General features: G+C 45.9%; 1 protein-coding gene across 1 annotated transcript in view; it reads left to right on the top strand.

The window, feature by feature from the left end:
* ATXN10 (ataxin 10) overlaps positions 1 to 16317 on the top strand; it is a 165963-nt gene extending 149646 nt beyond the window's left edge. The window contains exons 11-12 of the mRNA XM_072741971.1: positions 12561 to 12748; positions 13196 to 16317. Of these exons, the coding sequence (XP_072598072.1) occupies positions 12561 to 12748; positions 13196 to 13198 (191 nt within the window). The 3' untranslated portion in view covers positions 13199 to 16317. The remainder of the gene's footprint in view (positions 1 to 12560; positions 12749 to 13195) is intronic.
* Positions 16318 to 16524: the final 207 nt, after the last annotated feature.

The following is a 16524-nucleotide window of genomic DNA, read 5'->3' as shown; positions in this document are numbered from 1 at the left end:
TGGCCACCCCAAGAGATCCACCTGCTTCCAGCCCAGCAGGGGCAAGTGGTGTCTGCGAGCTGCCAGGAGAGGCTGTTTGAGGAGTGGACAAGCCTTTTCTTCAGGATTAGCTCAGTACCACTGCAAACAGACCCCGTGCTGGGAAAGAGCCTCATGGGGGACAGAAGCCAGGCAAAAGTGAAAATAGGAGGTGGGTTGCAGTGTGACAGCAAGGACCCAGCCCTGCTCTGGAGATTTTTCACATGACCGTGATGCGCCTTGCTCAGACAAGAGGTTCTTGTCTTCATGTTTGGCTCGTGGCCTTTTTACGTTCTTAAAGAAGCTCAGAGAATGATGACTTTGTCAAACACAGATAAAGATTGACACTTTCTGGTTAAGGATGGGAACAGCCTATAAAAAGTCAACACATTTTCCCTGTTTTTGAAAGAAACCAGATTATGTTGAAATCAAAACTACTTCTCTTTCTTTCCTAAAGCACTTTTAGAAACTAGCACCGATCGTATTCAGGCATTTCTTCTGCATGTAATTAGGAAGCACCAGGAAATCCTAACAGATTTCAAGAAGAAAATGATGCCCAACCTCGTCGTCCTTCTGCCTGGCTGCTGACACACAGCGGCTGGGAGCCTACTGCACATGCCACACAACAGCTGTCAATCGCTAAGACGGCGGGTCCCCCAGAATTCGGAAGTTTAGGGTGTCAGGCAGTGTTTTTTAGCACTGGCTAACTGGCGGAGCACATGAACTGCTTTTGGGGGACACATTAGTCGCAGTTTAGCTGTCACCCTAAGTTCTTGAGACTGTTCCTATCTAGAAATAGAATGTGCACCCTGGAAAGTAGGAGGGGATGTATGTACTGCTTATAAAACATTGTAGAGCAGTCGTACAAGTAACCAACACCCAGGGGCACCCGGCTCCACTTAGCCCACAGCATGTCCCGCCCTTCTCCGGAGGCTCCCGCACCTGCCTTCCTGCAGTGTGCTTTGCTTGGCCATGTCTGAATCTGTGTAAATGGAATCATGGCTTGCATGGTTTTATCATCTGTCATTCAAAAATTGTCCTCCAAATCATTGCATGTAGTTGGTAGTGTCCCATCGCAGGAACACCCAGCATTTACTTCTTCGTTGGACTGTTGGTGAACGTTTAGGTATTTCCACTTTGAGGCTGTTACAGTTAATAGTTAACAGCGCTGTGAATGTTTCTGTACAGGGCAGGTATCCTGGTGCATGAGCATTGAGCTCTTTCCTAGGTGTGGAATTTCTGTCTTGTGGCTTGTGTGTCTTCAACGATGTTCTCCATGACACCGAACTTCCCAGAATCGGCCGTACCAGTTTATACCCCCGTCCTACATTCTCCCTGGCACTTGATACCGACCTTAAAACATTTGCTGTTCTGATGAATATAACATGTTGCCGTGATGCCATTTGAATCTAATTAGTCAGAAGCACATTGTTATGCTTACTGACCATTGGGACTTCCTGTGTCACAAAAATGCTGTCAAATATTTTTTTTTGGTCTACATTTACATTTTCTTTTTTTTCTAAAATTGACTCATGGAAATGTTTCCTGTATTCAGGGTGTGAATTGTTTGTTCATTTATGTGCATTGAAATAGTCCCTCCAATCCATCCATGGCTTATTTTCTTTTTTTTTTATTTTTCTTATGGTATATTTATTATTGAGATGTTAGTGTACATGTAGTAAAACGTACAACGTGTGAGGGCATATCAGCATATGTTCCCACTCTTGCAGCCGAGTCCCTGGGGGGTCCTGTGGGCTCCCTCTCACCTAGCACCAGTTTCTAGAGCTGACTTCTGGGGGGCTTGGGGAGGGAGTTTCTCCCCTCTGTGGTTAGTGGTTTTTGCGTCTTACTGAGATCCCAAGGCTGGAAGAGCATTCTTCTGTGTGTTCACTGGCAGCTCTCAGGTTTTGCCTTTCTGACAGATCTGAAGTCCACTGGAAGCTAATTCTTCTAGGGTGTACAGTAGGGGTTCGGGTTTTTCACAGTTGCCCCACTACTGAGAAGCCCTTGCTTCTACCCCTGGCTTTGCAGGGACACCTTGGCACAAGCCCCTGTCCCGTGGGCATGCTTCTCTTTCTGGCTCTCTGTTCTGCGTTCCTAGGTTTGGTCTCCACTCTCCCTGCCTGATACCGTCTTAATTACTAGGATGTTACCATCTTGAGTGAGTAGAGCCAATTTCAAATGTTACATAGCCTTTCATACTTCATCCTTTTCCCATGTTCTTGGATCTAGGTCCCTGGTGTCTTTGTCCTCACCTCCATCCGTGCATTCTGCATGTGTTTCCTGCTCTCTGCTGGGGTTCACGGTGCAGGTGGATACAGTGCTGGCCAGGGAGCAGACCCCCTCCGTGCCCTCGGGAGCCTGCGGTCTGCTGGGGGGTGCCTTGAGGACAGGCACTCGGCTTCCCAGGAAAGAGCCCTGGCCTAGCTTGTCCTCTCTAACCCCAGGGACTTGCAGCATGCCCTTGCTGGCTTTGCCTCCTGTGCTTGATTTTGAGCTCCCTACAGGCAAGTAGCATCTGAGTTACCTCTTTTACAGTCGTCCCTGGCCACTCCTCATGCCCTCTGCTTCCCGCATTTCCCTCTCCAAATCACGCTCCACTCAGCTGCCCAAGAGAGTTGTCTTGATTTTTCTTCTTCACTCCTGCTACAGCTTCTAATTGCACTGGCGTAAAATACCAACTCCTTACCGTCTCCTGAATCCCTAGAAGGTAAGCATACACCTACCCCTGCCTCATTTCACTCTGCTCTCCCACACACCCCACTCCAGCCACAGAGGCGCCCGCTTGACTTGCATATTCTGAGTTTCTGCTGAAGGATGTCTTTACTTTGGAATGGATACAGCAGTTCCTCCCCCCTCCCCCCCCATAACAAGGATAAGCGAGCTTTCAGGTCTGCTCACCAGTTACTGTGATAGAAATGGAAACCGACAGCTCAGAATGGGAACCTCCACACCCACCTGTACTTGCTTTGCAGCAGGACGACCCAGCATCTGCGGGCCCACCCACTCTTGATGGCTGACTTTCTGGGACTTGGCAAGGAGCAGAGGGAGAGATTGAGAGGCAAGCCAGCACGGCTCTGGGTGACCCATGGGGCAGACCGTCCGTCCCCAGGTGACTAGTGACATCTGGTCCAAGGACAGTGACAGCTGATGCTCAGCACCCAGCGTACGTAGGAGAAACCTCGTTGACCCTTTGGTACCTGCCGTGTCTCATCTGAAGTCTGCCAGAATGCCCACAGTTTGTTCTTCATTTGAGCCTTGGTAGCTTAGAAGTATCTCTGACCCTGAGCTGTGCCTCAGAGGACATCATTAGTGCTAGGCCAGCGCTAGTCTTCTGCCAATTAGATGAGACTGCTTACTTTTTCTACTCCAGATATGAATTTCACTTTGACCTCTCGGCTACTTCCAGAAGTATTTTTGCAGAGGTAGTCATTCTAGTATCTATAGGCTTATCATATCCTTCGGGATTTCTTTGAAGAGACAGAGACCTTATTTCAAGTGTCCTAGAACCTAGTGTTCCTTTAACTGATGGTGTGGGCAAAGCTTAGAGGCCAGCAATCAGACTGGGCAGGAGGAAGATCCACCCGCTCCTCCCGCCGAGGTCTCTCCTCACCCTCCGCGACCACAGCTGGGCGCCTGGCAGCATGTGGCACCGTCGTTCCCAGGGTGGATGCTGGAGCCTGCATCCAACCCTGCCTTTGCCCGCTTCCGATTCACGACCTTGGCCCAGCCTGAGCCTCCCAGGTCTTGTGTTCTTATCAGTAAAATAGGGATGATAGTCCGTACCTACTGGATAGCCCGTTTGTGTGGATCAAATACTTTCTGAGTGCCTAGAACAGTCCCTGACGTGTCCTGGGAGTGGGTGGCTACTGCCATTAGCTTATTATTACCACTATTACTATTTTATGCAGATAAACTGACACTCTTGCTTTATGTGAGAGATGTGGAGAGATTCATTCCTCTGGCAAAGCCTTATTTAGGTTGAAGGCAGCCTCTGCGGTCACATAGTCCCTGAAGAGAAGTTCATGTGAGGTGGCCTGTTACCCGACGAGTCCTTTATCAGAACAGAGTGCTTTACAAACATCCTCTTGACCTGGCAGACGGGACCTTGAGTGTCCAGGGTGCCTGCCATGCTCTCACTGACTTGGTCCTCAGGGCCCAGCGATCTCAGGGCACCACACCCTCTCCTGCCGTGGTCTCCGTGAGGCCCAGCCAGCTCAGTGCCAGCCATTGGCCCCGGGTGTGAATTGCGGCCCCAGGGTGGTATTGTTTATTTAGAAGTAACCAGAATGCCTCCACCTGGCGAACTCACCCCTGTAGCACGAAGCCTGACTTTTTGCATAGTGCTGGGCACCTGCTTGCATGTACTCAGTCCCCTCTCATGTGCAGTCCAAGTGCCGTCCAAGGAGAGCATGCAGGCACCAAGGCGCATTCATCCAGCAAATACCCAAAACCCATCTACTTCCGTGTGTGCCGGGAGCTACGGTGACTAAGGCAGCAGTCTCAGCACGCAGGTGCACACGGCCTGTAGAAGGAGCCAGATTGACCCCGTGACGGCAGCCTGAGAAGGGGCACCGAAAGGGAGGACCCCAGAGGAGAGGGACACCCAGCATGACGGGCTCTGGAGGAGTTATTCCTGCACCGTTGGTTGAGTGTCTGGTACATGCCAGCCATGTGCCAGCGCTGCCGAGCCCAGGACACACACGGGCTCGTCTGGCGTCTCAGAAGTGACATTGGAGTGCTGCCCCATATACAAATGGAACTACTTCATGGCCCCAGAACCCTTTCGTGTGGTTTGAGTTAGAAGTGGTATTGGTTGTTTCTGATCCCGAAACCTGTTGTGTGACACGGATGCCAGACTCTGACTCTTCGTACCACACTGTGCTTTCAAGTGGCTAGTAAAATGATTCCAGAATATGTAATGTACAAAATGAGTTTCAGTGCCATAGGATCCTTTACCACCAAAACCCTGTGGATGTGAGGTACCTGCCACGCGGCCCTTGCTTGGCCACAGAAGCTTTTGGAGTGGGGAGTGCATGTGGTGACCTAGGGCAGGGTATCATCTTCCCACCACTCCCTTGCCAGATGGACGGGCTGGCTGGCTGTGGTGACAGTGACATGCTCTACTTTGCTCATCTTGGATGCTTGGGCTTTATACATCTGGGATTTGTAAAAGGCCAAGAGCCCCTAACCCAGCCAGGGCCCAGGCCGTGGATACATGTGTGCCAGTGCTGTGGACACAGGGCCGTGGGAGGTGGAGACACATTCCGGGCGTGGGCGAGGGGAGGAGGCCCGTGAGGTGGTCAGCATCAGATCTCCCCCATGAGAGCTCCACTTAAGAAAGTAAATCGTGCGTACCAAGGACAGATAATGTGCCCTTTATTTCAGAATCGCTAAGAGAATGCCAGTTTGGGTTATGCTCAAGATGAAATGTCTTTGGTTGACATTTGCATGGATGCAGTTCTGTCAGAATTGGGTAGGTTTTTTTACTGGGCCTTGTGGTACTTCCTTTGATACATTAATTCCCTAGGGATTATTTATGGAGGCCAGTGGACAGCCTCTGCTGTCAGAGGTGGTGTTTCTGGGATGACTTTTCCCTCAGTGAAGACAAACTGCTGCTTCTTGGGGCACATACTAAACCCAAGTATTATTTCATGTTCTTTAGATTGTGGCCTATAATCTACAAATCTGGCAATTATTTCTTCCCCCACCCTCTTCTGTTAGCATTGGTGTTTTGACCACTTTCAGGATTCACAATTAGCCAGTGATTGGCAAATAAGAGAGGACGCATACATCTATGAGTAAGTGCTTTTAAGACCTAACACATTGCACAACCTAGAGCAGCACATACCGGCACAACGATGAGACCCTCGAACCACAGGTGTTCCTTCATAGTAAAATATAAAAGTGTGGAGGGAAATGAGAAACCAGATAGACCAATAATTTGGAGAAGAAAGAGGAAGCCAGTTGGGTGGTTTCTGGTGGTTATTGGGCACTCTGGTCTCCAGCATCAGGCAGGGAGACCCCAGATAGGATCCGCACGAGGACTTCTGCTTCGATTTTCTGATGGAGAAGCATATGGGGTTAGCTGAGTGACATAATGAGAGATAAGAGCAAAAGATAATGATGGTAGCTGAAGGTGGAAGTGAGGTGAAATATCTTGGCATTTGGAGGTGGCGTTGGCCTGTGTCGGAGAAGCACGTGCTGCCCGGGCAGGAACGGTGGACGTGTTCTCCAAGACTGTCCCTCCACAAGGACCTCTTGCCCGACCACCTCCCTGCCCGTTGTCACAGCCAAGCTGCCATCCCTCTTCCATCCGCAGTTCGGCACCTCCTTACCCTCCCAGTGCTTCTCCTTCATCACCTCCACTCAGAAGTCCTCTGTGGTTGGCACAGGTTCCTCGTCCAGCAGCGGAAGGTGTAGGGGCCCCCTGGGCGCCCCTGAGCAACAGTTTGGAAAGTGCCATGTTTTCCTTCAGAAAGTGAATACTTGGGAGAGTAGGGCTGAGGTTGGTTAGGACTCACAGAGTACCCCCACCCCCCCACCCCGGGGAACACGCCACCCCAACACGGGGGCAGCTCTTTGACTTGAGTGGCTAGAAGAAAGGCGGAAGTAGGTCATTGCAGCAGGAAGAGAAGTCACCCTTTCAGTGCCACGTCCCGCGTTTGTTCTTTAGCTGACAGACTTGGCATATTTAGAAGTATTTGGGGTTTTAGCAATGTAAAGTATTTCCCAAACTGTTTTAAACTGAACTCCTTTCCTGCGCTCTGAAAAATCCTGCAATTTTACCAATTCTATGAAGATAGTAGTTTAGATATGGAAGTTATTTAATTAAAACCATCCCCATCATTAGCAAAACCTTATAACATGGTTTTTGTGAAAGTCTGCTGAAGTAGGCTTGCCTCACTGAACATCTTAGACCAACCTCGTCAAAGGTGCCCTATTAAATGGTATATTTTATTGGGCAGTACATAAATCCCTTGCCATAAATGGGTTTGTTGGCTGCAAATAATTTTAAATCATTTTTAATAATTTTAAATTATTTAATTAAAATAATAAAATAAAATTTAAATTATTTAATTTAAATAATTTTAAAATCTATATCCTGGAAGCAAAAATTAAATGTAGATACTAAAATGTATCTATTTGTTATATACATACTATAGATTATATTAAATATAGATGTATACATTATACATGTATAGATATATAAAGCATTATATATAGATACTGCATATATAGTGTGTATACACATATGAAATCTTTTAATATACTTAAATTGTTTTAATTTAAATAATGTAAGCTTTTCAATGCCAGTACTTTTAAAAGCTTGTTTATAAAATTCAGCAAATATTTATTGATACCTTCCATGTTCTAGGCCAGAGGTTGGCCAGCCTTTTCTGTAAAGGTTTAAATTTCATAAATATTTTTGGCTTTGCTAGCTGTGCTGTCTCTGCTGAAGTTTCACAGCTCAGTCGTTGGAGCAAGAAAGCAGCCATAGTCGGTACTTAAATGAATGGGCATGGATGCCTGCCAACAATAAAACTTTATTTATTACAGATGATGAAGTTTGAGTTTCAGTTAATTTTCATGTGTCACAAATTAGTAGTGGTCTTTTAATTTTTTCCCCCAAGTATTTAAAGATACAAAAACTATTCTTAACTTGCTTCCACACAAAAAAAAACAGGTCCTAATTTGCCAACCTCTGTTTTCAGCAGTCTTTCAGCTAGAGCGCTAGAGCAGTGACCGGAACAGAGTCCCTGCCCTCCTGGCCCTGCGTTCCCATACAGCGCAGGACATTTAAGTACCATGGGTCCCGGGAACGGAAAGATGTTGCCTTTCTTAGATGGAGTCTTCCTCGTTGGACAGTTCCAACTTTAGAGTTTTCACTCACCTGACTTTAAAGGGAATTTGAGGGGCGCCTGGGTGCCTCAGTCAGTGAAGCATCTGCCTTCGGCCCAGGTGATGATCTCAGGATCCTGGGATTGAGCCCCTCATCGGGCTCCTTGCTCAGCAGGGACTCTGCTTCTCCCTCTCCTTCTCTCTCTGTCTACTCTTTCAAATAAGTAAATAAGTGATCTTTAAAGTGAATCTGGCACATAAATCTGCTGGCTACTGATATCTTTGCCAAGAGTTATTTTTCTCTAAATCTTTATCTGCCGGCCCACATTTCTGTGCCCCACTAACACCTCATCGCCTCACTTGTGCGAGGCCACAGGTTCAGTGCTGGGCCTGCGTCTTCCTGTGGCTCTGGACCCAGGAGTGGCCTCCACCCTCTCAAGCGCAGCAGTATTGAGGTACTTGTTACCACTGTCATCTTTGTGCCTGTTTCCAGACACCAGAGTGCTCTGTTGAGGAGCTGGCCAGCCCTGTGGCGTCCTCACTTGAGAGCTGATTGCAGGGCTCTTTCAAGGTAGTTTTGTAGCGCACAGGCTCACGCCTTGTATTTGTAGTAGCTATGGAAACTTTAGAAGCTGTCTCTCTAAAGCTAAGCGCACAATAAAGCACTTCACGTGTTGGTAGGATTAGACTTTAGAAGATGTTTAATTTTCTCCCCCACTCTTTCTTTCCGTCTGTCTCTTTGGAGAGGGAACAAGAGGGCAATGTGAATATTAACTGGGCCTCGCTTTAATCTCCCTAGTGACACTTGGGGCTGTCTAGGGCTGCGCGGGCTGCCCGGGGCCCTGGGCTTTCACAGCCGCTAACAAGGACAGCCATGCATATTCATGAGCCGGGCTCGCGCGTGAGACCCCATTTGTAAGGGCTGTGTTTCAGTGTTTCTCTTTTCAACTCAAATTTTATGAAAGAAACAACCACTGAATTTGGTTTTTTAATGATTATTAAGTCAGAAACCCCAGACAGTAGTGCTAAAATGTTCTCACTGGAAACAGGGACAAAGTAGAGCACGTCTGTGTGGCACTTAATTTATAGACAGACAACACAGCCCCCAAGTGCGGGTGCTCACTGGGGGTGGAAATGCAGAGCAAGCCTTTCAGATTTGCCCAGGAAAAGTGTGGAGCAGAACGCAGCATTCTGACTTCACGAAATCCTCTTCTAAAAGAGGAAATGCAATTCCACTTATGTAAGAATGTGAAACATTTAAGTGAAAAATATGGGGTTTTGCTGCTCGGCTATTTCTTATTCTCAAGGTGTGCCAAGAAGCTGGCTCCACGCACATCTTCCTGCCCTTTAAACACCAGTTTTGAACACAAAAAAAAAATACCTTTCCTGCTTTGGGTTTTACTGCCTCTTCTGTTAGGTTGTCCATTTGGTGGCTGTGCCAGGGATCTGTCCCTGGAGAAATTCACAACTACCGCGTTTTGTTCCTGGACTTGGGCCGGCCCTACTAGGAGCAGCACCCTTGCCCGTTCTGACTGTCGGGAATCTTCACCACTCTTATTCTCTCCTCTGCGCTCCTCTCTCCCTAGGTATAAAATGGGGGCGTGTAGGGTAGGCGCGTTTTAGTTTCCCAACACTGTAAACGGTGAAGTGCTACAAAGCTACCATGGCAGGGCTTTTACAAAGTGTGTCGGTTGCCTCCCCACAATGGGCGTGATTGAGATCTCCCCTCTCATCTGCACTACGAGAATCCTGGGGTCTGTTGTCATGGACCCTTTATTGACACTGGGCATGCAGATTTCTTGCCTGGGTTGCATTTATATTGGTTTACTTTCATCTAATCCTTCTACCCTGCAAAGCCCTGAGTCAGGAAAACACCCCGAGAACAAGAAGGACCCAGTGCAGGTCAGTGCAGTGTCACCACGGCCCCACCCACGTGGTGAGTGGGAAATAGCATTCACTGGATCAGACGTCCAGCAAACCTTGCCCAGCACCATGCTTGGAACCAGTCGGTGACCCAAGACCTCACACTTGCTCAGGAGGAGTTCAAGGGGTGTTTGGGTGGACAGATAGAAACAGTCACAGCTCACGTGGTGTCCACAGCCCACGCTGTGTCAGGAGCCAGACTGGGTGCTAGGGCTACAGAGATGAATTCGGTGTGGCTCCCGCCCTCACGGTGCTCACAGACAGGTGAGTGCATTCCAGCAGGCAGTCCAGTTCTCGGCTGGCGGAGGATGCTCTGCAAACACGCAGTGGGCACCCCTGACTTAAACCACTCGGAGGCAGTGCCTGGCGTGGCAATGTTGCCAGAGCCCAGATGGGAAGGCCCCCTGCAGAGAGGTGCACTGTGACCATTGGACGGGGGTCTCGTTTGCCCTGCAGTAGAGTTTGATCACTGAAGCCCTGGATGCTGGTTCATTCTCCAGAGACCCTCTGCCTTTCATCTGGTGGCCTCAAGGCTGGCCGTTACAGAGCCAGCACCCCCTCCATTTCCAGGCGCGCTCAGGGTGGATATGGAATTTTGGATTTCCTGTTGTCAGTACATTTCAGTGAATCACCAAGAAGCTTTAGAAGGAAGTGCTTTGCCCTCTCAGTAGCATTTGGGAAATTGTACACATGAGCTAAAATTCCTCAGTTGTATGGATTTTCTTGCCTCAGTTTCCCCTTCAGTTGTTTGCTCCTTCAGCAGGTCTCCTGACACTGCCTCCCCCTTTTCGTACAAAAAGTGAGGAAATGAATTTGTAAAATGAGGTCATTCTGGATGAGAAATTACTTGCAGCAAACGATTCATGGTTCAGAAATTCATTTAACACGTTAGAAGTCTTTCTCATCCAGGATCCTCATTTTTATTCTCTATGCCGGTGTATTATTGTAGGGGTCCCACGATTGTGGAAAAGGGGGGGACAGTCACATGTAGGCTTTGTGCATTTGAGTATTTGTATGGTTTTAGCTCCAGAAAGAAAAACAGCTCTTATAAAGGTACTGGAGGCTTTATCATCAAACGATGATGGATAAATGGCAGAAGGACATTCTCCCACCAAAGCGGGACAGCTAATTATAGAATCAGCATCAGCTGGGCATCAGCAGTTCCTATTCTGTGCCATCTGGAACAGGTTAGTCACTTTATACTCACAAGTGGTTTGGATGACAAACCTCCAGAGACCAGCGGGTCACTCACTCAGCAAACATCTGCTCATCCTTTTCTCAGTGCCGCCCGCAGCCCCGCCAGGAGGAGCCCAGAGAGGCAGGGCCGGCTTGGACCGTCTGTGATCAGGGGAGCACAGAGGTCCTGTCAGAGTTGTGAACCGGTGCAGGTGATGGAAGGACCAGGAGGGAGCAAACTTTTAAAACCCCAGAAGATACGTCCTGACCAGAAAACTGCCGTGTTTTCTGTATCTCACTTGTCTGACTTTAGTGGACAGGCCATTTTTTTATTGTTTTGCTTTGAGGTTACTGAACTAGGGAAACAGTTTGATTTCACATCCTTTCTCAGACACTCCGAGAAAGAGCCATAGGCGTAATGCACACTGAAGCCTTTCTCTGTGGCTTCCTGCGTCCAGCTGAGGGACTGAGAAATGTCTCAGCCCCCGGCCTCACGGCTGTGCTGGAAGCTAGAACAGGGCCAGAAGCAAGGACCCTTCAGGCTCATGAGCCTGATACATTCTGGAAGCACAGATGCCCCCCATCCTGACATCAGAAATGCCTGCATGGGAAACATCTGGCAATCAGGGGAAAAGGTTTGTTTTTCTTGCCAACTTCCATCCGACTGTGGGCAGAGAGGCCTTTCTTCATTGGAGAACGTGTTCACTGTCCCCTGAGTGTTTTGTTGTTCTCTCCGTATCAACAGAGGGAGGCAGGCCCACTGTTCTTGGCATCTCTGACGCCTCCCTGGTTCCAATGCTGGAGACTGGTTGGTACCTCTGGCAGTTTCTATACAATCTTACAGAACGACATAACGCAGCAGCTTAATGCCTCCCTGAGATTTACACAGTTCTTGGTAACCAAATAAAAGACTTATCAGTAAATAATACTGCGATTCTGCCTTCGTGGGCCGTCTTCTGTCTGCTGTGAGGGATGCTGTGCAGAATATGCAAAATTAGGGCGGGGGCACAGCAAGGCCAGAATGACAAGACGCTTGAGAGCACAAGTATTCAAACTAAGTACAGCAAATCCTTCAGAGGTTTTCTAGCTTCATCTTTAAAATGCAGTGGAATGAGGGAAATTCCATGATGACTCCTAGGAAACAGTTCTTATTTATAACTGAGCTTGCTTTAAACAAGATGAGTCTCTTGTCTGCTTCTAACTTGGCATCTTTGTGACTAATGCTGTCGTGCTCTTATTCTTATCCTGGTAGCTCAATAACATGGTTAACATATGTACGCGCACACCCACGTGTGATCATACACTTCAGATGTGGCTGCTCCAAGCCTTTGCTTCCTTGCTCATTCATTGAACAAATCCTGCTTAAGTACATCTGTGTGCTGGACATCACACACACATGCACACACACACACGCATGGGACATACATGTACAATGTGTGTGCTACATCCTTTTAATTACTTCTTTGGTTACATATTCTGAGCACATCCCCAGAAAGAATTTGCTCACTGTTACCCTGTTCCTCCCCTCCCTTCCCAATAACGCTCATGTAAACTTCTGAAACAGGAAAGTATGTTGGCAGATTCCTTTACTCCGCCTCCAGTTCTGACCCAGTGGGTGGTGTACGCCATCCGAAACCTTACTGAAGATAACAGTCAAAACCAAGATCTGATCGCAAAGATGGAGGAGCAGGGGCTGGCGGATGCATCCCTACTTAAAAAGATGGGTTTTGAAGTTGAGAAGAGGGGTGACAAGCTGATTCTGAAACCTACCAGTGACCCACCTCCACTGGTGAGTGCCACAGCGAGCCACCGCACCCTCCCGGTCCCATCTCCCTGTTAACCTCAGCCCGTGACTGGGTTTCTTCCTGTGAGAACACAGATGGGAGCACTTTTGCCTTCTAAAATGGCCAAGAAAGCCCTAAAGTTAATTGCAGATAATTTTGTTCAAGCTTTATGCTGCCATTGTCTTAAAAGTTCAAACTCATTTTAGGGGAGAAATATAAAAATCATATCAAAATTTTTACAGAGTCAGAAGTTTCTGATGGGAATTAGATTTTCCTGGAGAGATAGCTAATGTTGGCTACTATGAAAAGAAGAAGCTCCCTATATAATACTAAATGAGTTGTTTCAAGGTTTCTCTCTCAGCTTTTGACCAAAATTTGCTGTTTTTTTTTTCCTCCCCTGACTCTTATAAATAGATGTTATATTTGCAATTTTGTTTCTTTTTCCTATTTAGTGAATGAACTCTCCATCAAAATACCTGAATTTTTGAGATCTGTTTCATGGATTTTTCGTCTTCTGCAGTATGTGAAATTGCAAGTGTTTGAAGATTTATTACGTGCAAATTCAGGAACACATGAGTCCTTTAGATAATAGAGTTTAACGTGGATAAGCTTGAAAGTGAAAGTACATGAGTATTCCATTGTTTCTTTGCTTTAGAAACTGTCTGGTTTGCCTTTGTCCCCATGGATACAGTGTGTATTTAAGTAATATATTGTACTTACTGTGGCAGCAGATAATAAATTCTTCTCTTGGAGGGTGCATCCCTTATTTGGCAAAGACTGGGGCATTTGCTTGGATTCCATTTGTTCCTTCAGATGGCGAATCAGCCTGATTCCTTTTCTTCTCTGCTCGTTGGATTTTCTGAACTCTGGCAGGCAGTTGAAGTAGTTTCTCACTGTGATTAATTCTAGCAATCTCTTTTCACCCTTTCTGCCTTTCCAAAACATTGACAAGACTCATTTCCAGCTAATTAATTCGAGAGATGCTGAAGAATAGAGAAGCTTGCTCTTCATTTTAGGGACTGGGCTATGCTGTCACTGAGCCCGTTCCCTTTAGAAGGTTGCAGGGAGTGAGTGGGGAGAGCGTGTGGGCCATTAACTCTTCTCTTTCCAAATCACCCGGGAAGAGATCTCCCGGACCCATTGTGTCCCCAGAGGGATGCCCGCATTTTACCCACTTTCGTGTGTCTGAAAGGGGTCTCTGTGCGCAGGCCCACAGGATTAAAGAACATCCATGTCTTGTTCTGTTTCAAAGGCACAGTCTCCTAGAGTATACCACTCCAGCTTCGGCCACGGCTCCCACTTTCTGGAGTTGAAAAAGTAGCTTTGGGGATCAGGAGCAAATTTGACCTATATCTTTCTATTTCTGTCTGTCTGTCTCTTTATATATATGTGTGTATGTATATGTATATGAGTGTGTGTGTGTGTGTGTGTGTGTATACACACACACATTAGAGCTGGAGCTGGATTAAATGAGTATTGAAATCTTAGCTCATTGATAAAGCCGACAAAAGCTCTAGAAGGGGGGTCACATATGAACACTCTTGAACAACCAGTTACTATAAACTCTCTAGAGATTTTGCACAGTTCCTGTTGAACCTTCCAAAATAAAAACAACAAAGACACAGCCAGGAGTTCTACAGAAATACTGATTGTTCCAGAGTAAAGTGCATCTAAGTTTTTTTGTAGCCATACTTAACTTGCTTTGTAAAAACGGCTGAAGCATGTTCACAGTGAAATAAAAGTTGTCCCACGTGCTAATGTATTCTCTATTTCTGAAGAAACATCAACTTCTAGAATTATGGTGACCTATAAATAACAGTTTCTTCTCTCATTTATGGCATTCCATCGGTAGAGAAACCTTTGCAAAATTTAAAATGCACAAAAAAAGTCATTCTTTTCTGGGACACAAAGAGTTAACATCCTGTTCTCTAAGTAGAGGCCCGCCAAAGGGAAAAAAAACAGTGGGAGTCCCTTTTTCCTTTTAACAAGTTTGCAATAGACACTTCTTTTTCTTCTTCTCTCAATGGATGTATGCACACCAGTGGAATCAAACAAACATGTCGGTATAAGCCATATAATAACAAACACTAATAAACAAAAGGAAACCTTGTGTGGGAACACAGAAAGGGGTAATGGCTGTGTGTTTTCTAACTAGGAAATGTGGGGATTGCATAGTGAAAACATGCTGACGGCGGCATTGTGGCTGCTTGGATGCCCTGGATGGTTAATCCTCCGGCACAGCCAACAGCTTCCCTGTCCTCTACCCAGGACTTGGTGATTCTGAGAGCCTCCTTTTCCATCCTTGCTGCGGAGGATTAAATCACCATCTCAATCAGTCATTTAGAAGAAGAAGAAAGGAAGGCAGGCCAGCTTTACAGCATTTGTAAAGGGACAGAATGGTCACAGCAAGTTTTGTGACCATATTATTGCTTCCAAGAGCAAACTAACAAAGCTGTTCAATTTTTTAGCCTGTTTCATTACAAAAGAAAGCAGGGGAAAGCTTTTCTGCCTGATACTGAATCCCAAGTATTTGCAGAATGATTTTGATTAATGCATTCATTAGCAATGGAGATTAACATTGCAAAAATACTTTCACAGTTTTAGTAATATGCTATTATTATAATTTGTCCATATTTTATATGTGTGTATATGTCCATATTAATACACCTCGTAGGGTTGTTTGTGAGTTTTTTTTAGAAGCTGATACTGCTTACATTTCTGTTCAGTAACTTTTGAATCTGGCCACAGAGCTTGGAAACTACTAAAAGATGTCCATTTTGCAAAATGGGAGATAGAGAAATGACCAAATGTGGTCATTGGGACTACAATTAGTAATTTTTAAATCAAAAATTAACATTATATATATAATCTCTTTGCCCTTTATCTACTACTACATGAATACCCTGTTCTTTTACCAACACTTGGGATTTAAATGTTATTTAACTGTCACCACTATCCTTTCATTTCCATCCTTGAATGAATAAACAAAGACATTGTAATAGAAATGTCAGTCTCTGCAGGAGGAAGACTTTAAAATACATGTTCCATCATCAGTAAGTTCTCCACATAAAGGAACCAATTTCTACATGAGAGTCAGTAAAATTAAGATAGAATTGCAAAATGCAGAGAAGTTGAGGAAGAACCCTAACACTGAAAATCTGATACAAATCCAGCCCTTTGGAAGGTGGGTGGAGGAAAGGGCACTTTGGGCGCTGTCCACGGTCCTGATAATTTCAGCCACAGTGGCCTGTATATGAAAGATCGATTAAAAACCTTGTTTTCAAAATTCACATTTTTTCCCTTGTGTTTGTATGATATAATATCTGTTTTCCTCTTCCCTATAAATTTTATATACTTTTAAGTCAAATTGTGTTTCGGTGATACTGTATGAGTTTGATTTACCATCTATAATATATATGAATTTTAAAGGTAAGTTTTTTCTGTAAATAGTAGTTACAGTATTACCTCGTTCATCAGACATTGCTCACCACAACCAGTTATGTCAGTGGAAATGACTTTTTGAAAGTTTTGATAATCCTTTAATGTTTCTTTAATTAAAGCCTTCGATTAGAAACATTAGGTTAAATGTTTCTTTTTGTTCAAACAACATCATATATGTTCTTCATTTATGCACAGTTGTGTCATGCTCATTGTACATCAGTGAGAACTTAGGTGAAGTTTTATAGCACCAGTGTAATTGTGGCCCCTGCTGTGTAAAGCACAGTGGTCGAAAGGCATAAACGGAAGTGAGTAAGTGGGTCACCGGTCCCCATTTTTCCCC

The sequence above is a fragment of the Vulpes vulpes genome, chromosome 16 (genome assembly GCF_048418805.1).
Source record: "Vulpes vulpes isolate BD-2025 chromosome 16, VulVul3, whole genome shotgun sequence".
Taxonomy (NCBI): domain Eukaryota; kingdom Metazoa; phylum Chordata; class Mammalia; order Carnivora; family Canidae; genus Vulpes; species Vulpes vulpes.
Note: the sequence above shows the minus strand (reverse complement) of the source record. Positions and strands in the feature narration are given on the sequence as shown.